This window comes from Diuraphis noxia, unplaced genomic scaffold, assembly GCF_037042655.1.
Source record: "Diuraphis noxia isolate RWA-SAM2 unplaced genomic scaffold, SU_Dnox_SAM2 contig0001, whole genome shotgun sequence".
In the NCBI taxonomy this organism is placed as follows: Eukaryota; Metazoa; Arthropoda; class Insecta; order Hemiptera; family Aphididae; genus Diuraphis; species Diuraphis noxia.
In genome coordinates this window covers 7,253,191-7,269,690 of record NW_028301711.1, presented here as the reverse complement: position 1 = coordinate 7,269,690, position 16,500 = coordinate 7,253,191, and the positions used below count along the sequence as shown (strand labels likewise).

General features: G+C 29.5%; 1 protein-coding gene across 2 annotated transcripts in view; it reads right to left on the bottom strand.

Annotated features, from left to right (window-relative positions):
- LOC107167911 (uncharacterized) overlaps positions 1 to 16,191 on the bottom strand; it is a 133,620-nt gene extending 117,429 nt beyond the window's left edge. The window contains exon 1 of one of the 2 annotated variants that reach the window (XM_089215137.1): positions 15,176 to 16,191. In XM_089215137.1, the coding sequence (XP_089071263.1) occupies positions 15,176 to 15,826 (651 nt within the window). In that variant the 5' untranslated portion in view covers positions 15,827 to 16,191. The remainder of the gene's footprint in view (positions 1 to 15,175) is intronic. The other variant, XM_089215135.1, reaches the window with a different exon arrangement.
- Between the last annotated feature and the right edge of the window lie 309 nt (positions 16,192 to 16,500).

The following is a 16,500-nucleotide window of genomic DNA, read 5'->3' as shown; positions in this document are numbered from 1 at the left end:
TGTAGACTGCTCTACTGAATTTACTAATCTTGCCGTGAATATCATATTATATAAAAATTGTTAGTTGTATGTAACAAGAATGAGAATCATTTACGATATTCGAGAAAAAATTGGCAAGTTCAAGTTAAATATATTTAACTTTTTTATATTAAGAAATGCAAAATACAACTATGGTATAAGGTATAAATTCATTTTTAAGATTCATTTATAAAATGTTATTGTTCAAACCTACCTGATTGCATATTATAAAACACTCTAAAATAAGGCTTATAAAATGTCATATTAAATAAGACATCTATAATTATACAGGGAGTTTTAAATTTGAAATATTTCTAAATTATAAATTTCACTTTTCTTGAAATATTTTAATAAAATAATGAAAAATAATTGTTTTCTTTTAAATGTATTAAATTATATTTATCGGTTAATTTATAACTTATCAATTAGTCCGTATTGGACATAAGTGCTAATAATTTGTTAATATTATTAGTATTCAATAGAATTAAACAACTTTTAAAATTATTTTCTTTCTGTAAATTTAAGACTATAAACTTTTAGATATTATATTTTTTTTTTAATTGTATTTTTTACACAAATAAAATATTTCATGAAATTTTAAAACACTATTGTACTACAACTGACCTTGAGACGGAAAAAATTGTATTCGGTATCGTTGATATTAATCAACTGCCTATGCACTCAGTGCACTGTACAAACATTATATTATGCAGGTATTCGTGATGCGAACATTGTAGGTAGGTATATAAGTGAGACCGTAAGCAACATCTCGCCAGTAAAACTTATAAATAACTTCGAAGGATAAAAATACTCGCATATTTCTAGCGTCGTTTGAGAAACACCAATGTGGGTTAGATGGTTTCGAGTAGAACGATTATTATTACTCAAAATATATTAGTATAACAGGTAGATGCGTACAATGTGCAGTGGCGTAACTCAGAATAGGGATGCCAAGGGAGTAAAATTTTGCAAATTATTTTTACCAATCATGCATTTTTTCTAAAAGTTAAGTGATCGAGGCGGTAATGCCCATCTACCAGTCGACTTCATTATCAATATAATGTTACGAATCCTTGTTTATAATTTATTAGTAACTATGATCACAATAAGCACTTTTTGCAATGAAATTTAATGCAATAGCGAAATACCGAATGAGCGTCGCCGGCAGTCGTATTTTATATTACATACTGGACTCATGCGAATTTGTATTCAATATAAGTATTTAGTTTAGTGAATCAAACTCTAGATAGTTAATTATTACCTAATAAGATCCTCCGGGAATCTTTCTTAAAATAATATAGTTGTTTTCTCGTCGAACATGAACTTACTAACTTGTAACAGATACAACCGAAAAGGGAACACATCAATAATATAAATGTATACTACCTATACAGACAAACAGAAAAAATTATGTTTAAATTAAAGTTGTGTACAGTTCGTAGGGATGAAATCACCTAAAAATATCAGGTAACTTAGCCGCCAAAAAATTTTTAAAATATATAGACCTACAGCGAATTTGAACCTCACAGACATAAAATAATAAAATATGTACCTTTGTTACATTTGATCACTGATCAGTTACATATTAATAAAATCAAAACGCTTGTTTCAGCCTACTTAAAATGTATTCATTATTTAAAACTACCTACGCAACTTTTAACAATTTACTATTGATTAGTCCGATAATAAATAATATTAATTTGTTTACTTTATTATATATATATATATATATATATATATATACTTTTTTAACAATAATTTTTTTTTTAATAATTATAACACTTTGGGTTTTACTATTAACTGAGCATCCATAACACCCCTGCAAATTACCTCATTGCTGCAATAATAAAATGAGTCAAAATCTGGTACTACTCGTATTTTATAATGTTTTGACATTTAAGTGTACCTACCTACCTATCTGTACTTAAAATGTGCTTGAAATTAGCAAGTTAAAAATTTAATTTGTTAAAAGCTTTTAAACCCGAATACTTCAGAACTTAATCGTCTAATTTTATTAACTTAATAACTTAATTAGATAAATTTCAGTAGTAGGTAGTTCCTTGGCTTTTCGGTTACATTAACAACTGATTGGTGTACACGTTAAATCAAAAACAAGGTTATACAAATCTATAACCATTTTTGAAATTACAAATATTTTTGTATTATTTAATCACTCTGTAGATAATGATTTTGAGCAAAATAAAACACATAAATAATTCAGAGCCTCCGGTTCAATAATTTATTTGACAAAAATGTATAATTGCCTAAACCATTACGGCATGCAGTAGAGAGGGATAGTACAATGAATTAGCCCAAAAAAATATTAATTATTTAAGAAATTTACTGTTTGTACAATCATTGATGATTGATGACTGACGAGTAATGTGCAAATAATACAAAAACTTTGCTTTAAAATAACTGGTTTTTCTAATAAATTGTGATATAAATTGTTATTTATTTATTTTTCATATTGTTTACTTTGAACTTTTATAGCTCAATAATTATATAATTACTCGGTAACTATGATGTATATTTTTAATTATACTTTAAAAACACTTATTTAAAAAATTATTTAAAGAGTATTTTATATTCAGTAAAAGATAATTCAAATTATTTTACTCAAATGCGTATTTACGATAATGCGTTACGTTGGAATGATATTGTTATCCACCCAGATGAACATATGATGATTATAAGTAGGGCTGGGATTTTAATACCCTAAAACAACCCAAAAACTTCCCTTAAAAAAATGCTTTTATGACCTAAAACCCCTAAATAATGCCCTAAAAAAACCAAAAAAAATTAATTAGAGTAATAAAACGGTGTTTACGACGACAAAACTCGTACTGAACATCGAATGATATTATCGGACGTCGATTTTACCGACTTAAGATTATTTAACAGGAAATACGGATAGTGTTTACTCATACCTTGTCCAATAATGTAATACGAATTTAGAGTACCTACCTACTTATAATCTCTCATATTTATATAAAAACCATGTTAGTGTAAAAATCTTAAAATAAAATTTCAAATTCATACTTGGTTTCCAAAAACTCAAAAAATGCTCCAATAACTCTAAAATGCCCTAAAAAATTAAGAAGATGATCTAAAAACTAAAAAATTCCAAAAAATGCAAAATAAACTTTCTTATTCTCATTTAGAAGTACATAAAACAAATTTGTGACCATTGAGCTTCGCATCAGCATCGCACATTAAGCTTTGGAAAACAATGCAAAGTGCATTGAAATCCCACCCCTAATTATAGGTGATATAGGTATTACAATTTTTGGTAGGTAAAACGGTATATAAGTTTCTCATTGATTATACATTACTAATCATTCGCACACAAGTTAGAAGTTCGTCATCTGCAGTTATAGACGATAATTCAATTTTTTGCGTAGGTATAGAGATTAGATGTATAAACACGGATACTAATAGGTCGATTCACACTAATGTTTAAATAAATGTTGGTTAATGTGAACTTCTGAGCATACGACGGATTTGAACGAAGACAACAAATGCGGACGTGGTATCCTTTTATTTGTGCTGAAATTTGTTTCTTTTTAACTTTCAACGACGGCTGATATCATAAATAGGAATATTCAGATGCTATCCATTTGATGCAAAACACTCATTATTTCAGAAGAGAATAGCATTCTTGAAAATATTTCTTTTACATTATATTTTAGTTTGTTACAAAACAACAATTTAGGAAAATATAATACTATTCGCCATTTTTTATCATCATTATTCTTCAAGTTCTTTACTCACCAAATGACAGCTTGCAATTTTTAATCTCATATTACAAAGTTAAATATTATTCAGAGTATTTACATTCATAAAAAAAATTTTTGAAAAGTGGTTGTTGAAATAATGGGTGTAGAATTGATTACCTGACAGTATGTTTGAATTAAAACAAATTATACTTGATGCTCTAAATTCTATCTTTGTTTCAAACTTGTTTGTAAGATGAAACGCTATTATTTTTCGATTAAGTATCAAAAGAGCCAATAAAAAAAATTATTATTTACCTCACGTTTGTTAATCAGGTAAACATTAGAAATTCGATATACCTAGTAATATAAATATTTAATTCCCATAATATTTATACAAATATTAAAATTGAATAACTCAACACAGTCAAGCTTAAAAAAAAAAATGCAATATTTATACTGATTGTTTGCTGTGGCGAAAAATATACATAATATTTAAATGCATTCAATGATAAAACAATTTCCAAACTTTTTATTCGATAACCGCGTCGACCGTCGTCGGTTTATGCAAAATTAATTTTCGCGGTGAAATTATTAATGGTAGCACTATATTATTTTCACAAACGTCATGATGAAACGATTTTTCACAACAATAGTACAATAATAATAATTAATATTGTCGTCGTGTGTCCAGTTTTAAATAATAATGTACCGATATAGGTATTAGAGTGTTAAATGCCGAGAGTGTAGACGCCTCAACCTAACCATAGTGGTGCGGTGGTACTCTGAAATTTGTTTGTAGTAAAAATCGATTAATTTACGCGAGTCCTTTTATTATATCATGATCATGGAATACGCATGAATGATCATAAAACTTACTACGTATGTATATATAGTGCCGGTTTTCATAAAGTTCATACTAAAGTGGTTTAGTGTTTTTACTGTGAATATATGGTGTACGTGTGTGTCGGATAATTCATAAAATACAGTATATGATTATAAAACGTCGTCTTCGGGGTTAATGAGCAGTTGCTGATATAAAATAATATAGAAAACAAAAGTTTGATAAAATTAATGATGACAGAAAATCATTTCAAATTCAAAATTCAGTGACCATAATACATTCAAACAACCCCTATACTTCGCAGGCATATTTTTACGACGCGATTTTATGTTAGGTTTTTTAGAGAAATCTTATAATATTACCTAGACAATAATATGTGCATTATTGTTTTGTATAATTATTGTTTGATTAACTATTTAGACTGCGCAAAATAATATAAACTAAATAAGTAGTTATGTAGGTACCGCTATAATAATGGTGAAGAATCGTAAAGATGAATCAGTGTTAATTTTTTCTTCACAACTTTTTTTTCCAGACGCTTCTTAAAAAATAAAATACAAAATATCACTAAGAAAAAAGAGTATTTAATCGGTGAACATATTTAAAATTTTTTATTTAATGTATTTATAATCTATTTACATAAATATGTACATTTCATATTATTTAAACGAGTATAAAGCTTACGATTAAATATTATAAAATATGTAATAATGATGATAACGATTACGTATCCGTCAGGTTTTGATAATGCCTATTGTGTAATTACTTGTATATTATTTCCATGATTAATTTGCTTGAAAACTATGTGTTTTTGTTACGAAAAAACTATAAGTAAGGGCAGTAAGGCTTGAATTTCAATACCTTAAAAATATTCAAAAAAATGCATTTATAGTCATAAAACTATAAAAAAAATACCCTAAAAATGTTTTAGTCACAACATGGATTATTTGAAACACATTTATAGCTTGAGAAGCATCATGTAATACATTTCAAAAAAAAAATACGCAAATCCATTGAAATCCGAGCCTTAATTATAAGTAACGTATTTTATTAAAATACACAGCCTATTCTAACATAGGTTTTGTTTTAAATACTTTTTAACCAAGTCAATTAGAGGTGGAAAAAAATTAAAATACATAACAAATATTCGTATATTATTATATGATATAATATTTCGTAGTTTCAATGGCCGTCTTAAATATTAATATAATTATTATTATTATTTACAGGGTTTTACGTGTACCTACAATAATCTTAGTAATATTATACCCTCTATAATATTTTTTGTCGGAGATAAAAGGTAACGGAAAGTTTTAAAAGACGCTTTTCTAGTATTATATATTCAATGTTTGAAACTCTCATCAGTACAAGAATTCGAAATCTGTTTTGTTGATCTTAAAAGACATTCATATTTATGAAAATTCTCAGAACAAAAATTTTGGTTGTGTAACAGCTTATCTTGGTATAAAAATGAAATACAAGACACTATTATTAAACCAAATGATAACATATAATGCAAAAGAATTTAATGAGATTTAATTAACCTAGATATTTACATTAACATAGTAAGTTCTTATAGAATATTTGGCTAAAAGTTATACTATTTTTTTTATTATTATTAGGATATAGGAACATAATATTTCGAATGTTTTAAAACTATTTTAAAGAATTAAAAATTAAGTGTGTTGATAGTCAAGTTAATTTAGGTTACTATTTTCTTTAAACACATTTTAGGAATCAGTTATTAATAAATGTAAATATATATCATACAGGTAAAATATTCTTATAGTGGATACATTAATTATAGTAGTAGTACCTACTAGTACCTACTAGTAGTTATTCGATAAAAAAAATTTTTTTTCTTTTTATAAGACTAATAAAGGTTTTTATTATTGAAAAATTAGTGTCTATTAATTTCATATTTTTGATTTTCACATTAACAACTTTATTATTAAGCTCTTGGAATATTTTTTAACAAAAAAATTAAAAAGTAACTAGTTGTAATGAAGTTGAAACGGGGAGTCCCATTGTAGCTGAGTGATTTGGCGGAGGCATTGGTACGATTATCGTGCGTGTGAAGCTTAGTATTGGTTAAGCGTTTAAATAAGTGTGCATTATATGTTTATTTTACATTTGAATAAAAGTTTTTCCGACCCAAAAACTTGAGTTTTAAATATAATTTGAAATTTTCTATGTTCTTACCTTCCATTAGGAACAGTGCTGGAATCTAGGATAATGTGGCATATAGTCAATAATATTTATTTAAACCGAATAGTACTCCAGTACATAAGATACCAATTATAGTCAATGATATTAACTTAAACTTAATAGAGTATGGATGATACCACATTACTCAAAAGTGACGTAAATTGACAAAATAAAAATAAAAAGTGACTTTAAAATAATTTATTTAGAATTTTGAAAGGTGATTCGTAATGTATTTTAATTTCCATAACCATAACACCCTCAAATATGCATGAGGAATTTTCAAAAAACTTTGAAATTATGTGCATATTATTTTAAACTTAGACACTACATATTATTAAATACTAGATAGTTATCCACTATTATAACATGATATTAGTACGTAAAATATCATCTAAAAGAGTTGGTAATTGCGTCTTTTCAAAGAAGTATTCAATGGACAATAATTTATAATATAAAACGAATGTGATCACCGACTAGTATGAAACTATTTTTCGACTACCCCTCAAGTACCTAAGCTCATAATAATATTCACAACGAATTTCAAAAAAAAAGAGTAAGTTAACTTAAGTCCAACTTTGAGAAATAAAACTTAATTGTAACACAATTTTAATTGAAATATTAAAAATCTATTTCCAAAAACTGGGTATTTAGATCCTGTCCTTACTCATTACATAATCATTGAAATCATATTATTCCTAGTAAGAAGGCCCTAGGTACCTTAATCAAGATTTACTTGCACAGTAAATCACTAATATAATATATATATATATATCAATATACATCAATATAACCACCAATAATACTATAGTAATTAATAAGTACCAAAGTGAAATAAAAATATAATTTTACAATTCTTAACAAGCATAGTTTAATTCAAACAGGTCTCTTTTCAATTTTTATCACAGCGTATCGTGTGTACACAGAAGTAGTCGTGTGAAATAGGTTGATTTAGTTACGTGTTTTTCAGTTTATTGTTCATCCGTCAACGTCTATAGTTGTAAATTTCCGATATTGTGAAGAGCATTGAAGTTCGAACAAAGAGACGTGCTAAACAATATTTAACAGAGATAAGTTGATAAAATATTTTGTTGTATACTCTGGAGATGGTAGAGAGGCGTAATTTCATAAGATGGGAGATGAAAGTTTTGACCAAGCAAAATGAAAAAAAATGATTGTTTTACTCGTAAAATTCTTCCTATTTCCATAATTTAACACAACTAAATTTTATATTTACCATTAAATTTTCAGCATTTTCGAGAAGAATTTCCACTAAAAAGTGACTTAGAAAGCTAATTATTTATTTAGTTTAATGGTAGGTTTCAACAAAGCTCATAAAATTGAAATTTTATACAAAATTAAATTGTTTTCACAATTAGTCTAGAAATTGGAAAATAATAGTAAATTGTGGTTAACCTATCAGTTACCGAAAGGTTTAGTGGTTTACCTATCCCCCTCTTAAGCACGGACCTGCATGGACTACATTATGGGATAAAATATAATATATAATAAAGAAATTGATGAATCATTTCTATACTGTCACATTCCTATACTAAACTTATTACCAGTGATTACGTATGGTGGCCATAAGGTGAAAATGTGGCTTTTTAGGTAATTGATAATAATTGATAACAAAACAAATTAATTTTGAATAATTTTAAATTTTTATATCAACTTACTCGTTTTTAAACATTATTAGTTTGGTATATTCATAAACCTTTAGACACGCCCTCATCACGTTTTTGCCATTCCTAGATAGATCGCGATTTTTGGTAACTGAGCTACTCTGATGTGGCTCAATATAAATATATGTATATATATATATATTTTAAACAGCTGCATTACTGTGCCATGTTGGCATGTGATTATCAGTATATTTTGTATCGGATTGTCTAGTCTATAAGTAAAAGGTCAGTTGTTATATTAAGATGTTATTTTTATTTGATAAATTTTCTTTTGATATAGACTACTAATAACTGATAACCATAATATATTAATGACCACTGTTAACTTATTGTAACATAATATAATCTCCATCTGGGCACCCATTATTAATGGTAAGGCCAGTCCGCTATTTTTTAACCATCTATGCATAATAGTAGAAGCCAACGAATGGTCAACGACTGTGGAAGGCTGACAAATTGTTTGCTCCTTATAAATCATAATTCATAATATTTCGACACCGATTCCCATGGTCTATAACTGTTACACATTTGCAACCACAGTATACAGATGGAAAACAACAGAATGCACAATAGGTAGTACAATATTATTATTGTTATTTTAATTATATGACTTAAGCTTGCTAACTAGTTCCCGTTTAATTGGACGATCCGTCGTCGTCAATTCTTCATTGTCTGTTATTTGCAAACGCACACATGCCTGCATAAGAATACCACACCAAACAATAACCATTTGACACGAAATACAATATACAACATTGTATTACACTTGTGATGAATCATTTTGTATGTCATTATCATCGTTATCATTATTATTATTAATATAATACGCACAATTAAACACAAATACTCGAGAATATGCAGTTAACTTTTAAAAGTGTATTGTGCATTTCCAATTTCAACCGATAAATTCAAATCATATGTCACGACTGAGTCAGATTACAGAGTTTTCTGCGACTATATGAAAGACTGCATTATTATCATTATATCATCCTCTGGCTTAGCACTTAAGTGCACATATATATGCACAATATATATTCAAAAAAATAAATAGTTCTCGTTAAATGACCGGCAGATTATCTCGTCCGGTAATCGTTAAAGTAACATAAGCACAATTATTACTAATTTATAACATCGCGAATATATTTAAATTCAATACAAGATTATGGTTCACAGCGTAGGTACACAATTAGTTTGGACCTCACGCATTCTGTTGTTTATATTATACACCATCGCGCCAATATTAAGCATAATATTAGTGTACATTAATAATGTTATAAATTAGGTATATATTATTACCTATTATTTTAACGCTGTTCGGCACTTCAGTTTTCCACGTCAGCATTGTATCAGCTGGAGACGCATATGAATCACGTTAAAATACAAGACTCGAACTCGAAACCACTGTATGAATGTCGTGAAATCAAAATCTACTGCAGAAAGAGGTGAGTGTGACGCGGTTTAAATCGTGAACGCAGAGTTTCGATAAAATATTCATAAAATATATAATTTGATTTTATAATAATTTTTAGAGTTGGACATTAGGCATGAACTTGAAACCACCTAGTAAAATAGTTAAAAGCTAGTTAATTGAAAATTAGTTTTTTGTATGAACTTAACTCTAAATCTCAATTAGTTAATCAGTTAATTTATTAATCAACCTAATTACAATTTTCATTCTCCACTATAATAAATTAGAGTTGTTTAGTTAATTTACAATTATTTTTATATGCAACTTTAGTTGAAACAAATCCTTTTTTATTTTATCATGGCTGTATTATGTATCATTTTGAATAAAATGTATTTATTGATTTAACAATTGACTGGATATATCACCAACTATGACTTATGTTATGTATGCTACCTATGTAGACTGATGTCTACACCTAGAGTGCAATAGGTACGGAGAAATAACAAAAGATGCATTACTTTAACAGAATATTAATTCAAAACACCATTATAATGTGTAAACTGGGTGATAATTAAACAAAAAACTGATTAGGTATTCTTTTTGAAGAATAAATTAAAATAAAACGAATAAATAAATAAATAGTTGTAAATTCTGAATGGACCAATGAATTATTTATTATTAATTATTCGTTTTAAAACTGTATGTTTTATTCTATATGCAAACATTTTTTATAGTATAAATAATAATTAGATTTTTAAATTCAGATTCAATTAAATTAAGTCAATTGTTTTACTAACCCTTCCAACTTAGAATTTTGGAGAATCATTTAACACCTTTAAATTATAGTGATATAAAGACATTATATTATTATTCATTATTAAAACTGTATTACAGTTTTGTATAATATATGTTTAGATTATACATAATTCATATAATCGCTATATAATAATATTTTAATGTTTGATTTAGCCGTAAGTACATAAAATAACGATTTATCATAAGTTTTAGTGAATGTCGTTCAGATTTTATCGATTAAATAATTTGGCAGATGATCAAAACTGTAGAAACTTAAAATCTAACATGTAACCTACTCAAATATTCTTTTTTTTCCATATGATATTGTCTATTGTATCATGTGATTATTTATATTTTATAATAATATATAGATTGTTCTAAAGACAAAAAAACTTAATGTGTCTAATGTCTATAAAGGTAAGATTTTTTAAGAACACGGGGCATAGTAAATAGTTGACAAAAACAAAATTATGAACCTGGGTAGTAAGAATTAAAAAAAAATTATAATTAGGGATGGAATTATGTTAAGCTTATTTTTTATATTTGATTCGTTAACAATAAACAAAAGTAATTATAGTTTACATTCTCTTGAGAATCGCTTCATTATTTGACACAATATTTAATTTATTTATATACTTATATTTAAAGTACCACCTACGTGGAAAATAGTACAGAACAGTACATGATAGTTTGACATGACAAATAGTATTATAAAGAAATATAATTTAAAACGATATAAAAAATGATTTAACGTAAAGATGTTATCCAAAAATTAATCAAAATCAAACAAATGTTCATTATTTATAGGTACATATAATTATATTGATGGATAATTTGTTATCTAGTTATAAAATTACAATTACTAGATGGGGTTAAAAATTTGTGGTTTTTGAGTTTCGACAGTATTGACGAGGGTCCGTTAATACTCAAATAGCTTATGGCAGTTGAAATATCAATTTATTAATTAAATACATAAAATTGAAGAGTTGATAATAAAATTGCTACACATACCTGAAAGAGATTAACTGTAACGTAGTATTATTGATATATAATAATTACACATAAACACAACACAATAATACAGGTAATACAATTAGGGCATATTGATGGCCTATAAAAATGGCATAAAAAAAAAAAAATGCATTCATAATATTTAAAACACAACAAGTACCTGCTATAAATATTTTGATGTTAATAACCTAAATATTTTAGAAACGCTGATAATAATATTATTTATTTATTATAAATTAATGGTTACAGTTTACAATTATACTTAAAGTTGTATTTTTTTTTTTTTTTTTTGGAAAATTTAAAAGTATAATTCTGGCAAAATTAACCAGACATTTTTCTCTCGATTGTTAAACAAAACTGAAAAAATTCCCTAAAACTGCTAAAAATTTCTTTAAAAATCACAAAAAATTAAAAAAAAAAAATAGTAATAAAAATGGATTGTTAATAGATATTTTGAATGTCGGTAAAATACATATAAAGCTAGGGAAGCATTTTCGATGATATTTCAAAAAAATTTTTGCAAAAGTCATCAACAAGAAAGGCCCACTTATTATATTTAACTGATGGTATAATACTTATTCGTTGTTCTGTATGTTACGTATATTATTTATTTATTGAAATTAAACTTCTTGAGCCCTTTTGTTATACAATAATTATAGTAAATTATAAAACAAATCATACATTTACAATAATATGCTAGTGTCGATAAATTAAACATTTGTAATACAACAGTGTAAATCGTTAGTTTAATTTAAAAGGTGAAGGAAGGGTCCACATTTGCCATGGTCATCATGGTTGCCTTATGGCGATTCATTTGATGTAGGTTAATTGGTTTTCGGGTGATGGGAAACTCTCCCAATTTTTAAAAATAGTAAACTCTCCCGGGTTAATATTATGTTTACCTAATCTAAATGTGTAAACTCTCTCGGGTCAAAATTATGTTTACCTAAAGTAAATGTGTAAACTCTCCCGAGTTAACTTTATAGTTACCTGTAGGAAGTATGTTAACTCTCTCCTGAGTTGTTTTAAATGTTAAAACATTTTTTTAGGAAAAAAAAATAAATTCCCTAACTTTTTTAAAATCTGTATGTTCTTGTTATCAAAAACAATAATTTTAACATTTTTACGTATATTTTGTGTTTGTAACTTATATCATTATTATTATTATTATTATTATTGTTATTATATATGATCAACTATTTTTAAACGCAACTTAAATGTATATTAAATTTATTTTATGATTTTTACTAGACCTGGGAGAGTTTACATGTTTCCATCAGGTAGTACAGGAATAAACACGGGAGAGTTTACACGTTTCCGTCAGGTAGTACTGGAGTAGACCTGGACCATCAGGAGAGTTTACAATCGCCCTTGTGAAATGGGGTAAAGGGGGTAACATGTTAAACAGTTCGTCGAGATAATTTAAAACGGATTAAATACAGGAATGTGGGCAGTAATATTAAGATATTATTATTGTTAAGACGTACACAAAAATTAACACGGCTTTTCAAAATTGCATCCGGTATAGGCGGGTGTGCCTATAAAGTATTTGGTTACACCCGGGACATTATGAAACGTCATCATCTCTCAAAAACTACTGCAATAAGTGGATGCGGTGATTTTAGATAGACGACACAAAGTAAAATGATAGGATATTCCACGTCAGTCGGCTTCGACAACGGTGACAACTATAACATCAAAATATAATGCTCATCAAAACGCTTATAGATTAAGTAAGTAGATACATTACGATTACTTTAATTGATAAGTTACCTTGAACATTACGCTAGAACGCTATAAAAATACTTATTTGAAACACAAACAACACTTTAAGAGGTTTTCGATGCATCGATTGAATGAAATTTCCTGACAGGGGATTTCAAATGTTCAACAATGTATACACAGGTATAGGAATGTGAGTTATAAATTTACAATGATAGATTATTATAAAAATATATGGTATAACAATGATGATAGGTTAAACACGTTATAAATCGTAAATTCGATAGAACTTGACGCAGATTGTGTCCAATATAAATTTTTAATAAAATTGCGAAAACCACAAGGAACATTTTATTGTGAACGCATTAAGGGAACTATGAGATAGGTTAGGGCACTTGGGTGCCAAAGTCTGAAAACGAATTTCTATTTATACATTTATATGTTATATTAATCGTTTGAATACAATCTAGCCTAACCTAACGTAATTTTGTATTAATTAAATATTTCTGAAAAGTAAATAAAATACATACAACGTGTATCAAAAGTAAAACTCTGGATGCATAGTAGGCAGATGTAAAAACTTAAAAACTAGGTCTTTCGCGTTATTATTTTTTGCGTATTACCTGAGTTGTGCCCCAATATTAATATTTATCGTTTTAAAATGTATTTATCACACATTATGATAGTTGACAATCCTAGTATTGTTGGTAACAGGTTTATAGGTTGTTCAGTATACTATTTTTTTCATATCATGGTAATATATGTATGGTAATATCTATAAGTTATTTTATCAATGCTACAATGTATTTGAAAAAAAAAATATTATAAAGCTTTACAAATAAAAATTTAATAATTACTTTTTTAACCTATCTATTATAATAAAGTCGACTACCTGAAAAGTGGAAAGGAAAGCTCCGTAATATTTAATGGTAAGAAATTATACAGTTAACAGTTACAGTTCAAAAATTATTTGTAAGAAATGTCTTATTCTGAATATTGTTGTTATCAATTACATTTGGTTGTATTTAATATTTGTATACTACTCTACACCAACGTTAATTTTATCCTTATCAAAAATCACTTTTTGAACGAATAGCGCTTTACAAGTGTTCAAGCTATCCGAGTAACGAATGATATAATGAAATAGGTATTATTAAGGTGGATTGGTTATTTCATTCCTAAAACATTTCTAAACAACGTCAATGCTATAATAGAAACTGAGATAATGAATACCTATATCTTTAATTTTGGTGTCAGAAAAAAACTGTATGAAACAATTTCTTTTTCCATTTGGTTATACTAGACGATAAATATGTATTGTTACGATACAAGATCGTAACTAATACACAACACAAGTATAAATATGTTATAACACAGTTAGTCAGTACAAAATTAGTAAAAAACATAATAGATTAGGTATTTCTAATGTTATTGTTCTCAATGAAATGTTGTTCTATTTGATCGTTTATAACTATATAATATTACTACGTACACCAACGCAAATAAAGTATTATTTTAGACAGCTTTTTGAACGAATAGTATTTTGCAGATTCCCAGGCTATCGGGTAACCCACGATTTTATATATTATTAAGGTCGTTTTATAAAGACAGTTGTAGATACCTGATTTTTAAAACTTAAAAAAAAAATACATCAACGCTCTAATAATAGAAAGTAATACGGACATAATATTTTTGATGATTTGGTGTAAGACTTGGGGTCGACTGTAATAATATTGTAATATTGTTATGTGATGGATAACTTGGGACTCACTTCGGCAAACGACTTTTTGGTGTATTCATTGAGGGCGGACGTCCACTCGCCGAGCAGATAATCGACGGCCGATGGTTCTCCTCCGCCACCAGCCGTTGAGGCGGCCGCGTCGTACAGCCACTTGAACACGTCATTCGTCCAGCGGACGGCGTCCGGGTCGTTGCCGGTGGCTGCAGGCGGTGGCCGGCGTGGGTGCTGTGTGTGATGGTGATGCAGGAGGTGGGCCGCCTGCTGCTGTTCCGACGAGAACGCCTTGCTGGCGGCCGCGGCAGCCGGCACGGCGGAAAGACCAGCCGCAACGCCGGCCACGGCCGCGGACGTGCGTCCGGTCTTGGAGCCCAGCCGTTTGCGGGCCACCGGCGGCGTGGGTGGCACAACCCGGTGGTGGTTCAGCTGGGATGATTTCCGGTCGCCGGCAGCCGCAGCCGAGGCTGCGTCCGGTTCCAGGCCGGCCGCGGCAGCCGTCCTGGCTGCCGATTTTCGGCCAGCGTACAGAGCCGCCCGGCTGTAAACGAACTTTCCGACGGCCAGCGCGGCAAAACCGACCAACGCCCAGCAGAACAGGTACATGATCAGCGTGTCCATTGTCTTACTACCATCGCTTTCGAAACTGCATATGAGATCGTCGATGGTGTCGGCCAGATCACCCATGTCGGGCCATGGCGTGACTTCCTCGGTGTAGTTGTTCCCCGGCCCGGCGTCCGCAACAGTCACAAGTTATTTATTAATAGAGACGAATTAATAATAATATTATGATTGTTATCGCGTTATTAAATAATCCTCGTCGTCAGGTTTCACTGCAGCAGTCTACGGATCGTTTCGCGTTCGACGGATCGTTTCGCATTCGACGGATCGTTTTGCGCAGAGCCGGCGGATCGCGCGCTGTCACTAGCGCGCTGCGGTCCCTGCGGCAGCCGTCCGGAGGTGACGTCGCGCAACGGGCACGTTAAAAATAGAAACGCAGAGCCGCTGCCTGCCGCCGCTACCGACCGATCGTGTCAGCTGCACCGGCACTGACGACACATCGGCCACTGCTCTGCAGACGGCGTCGGCGGTATAGGGTTACAAATTATTTTTCTCCGTTCTTCCGGCGACCACTTCACGAGCCACCAGAAATAATGCCAACGCGAGGCCACCGATCGAAATTATTATTATTATTGTTATTATTACTATACTAACGCCGTCGTAATGTTGTATGTATGTTATTATATAAATAAAAACCAGCCTGCGCGTGCGCGTCCACTGCTAGTGAGAAACATCGACTCTAACCGTAGGAACGCATGTATCGTGGTTAAAAATAAAGCCGAGTTCACAGCTGCTACGCG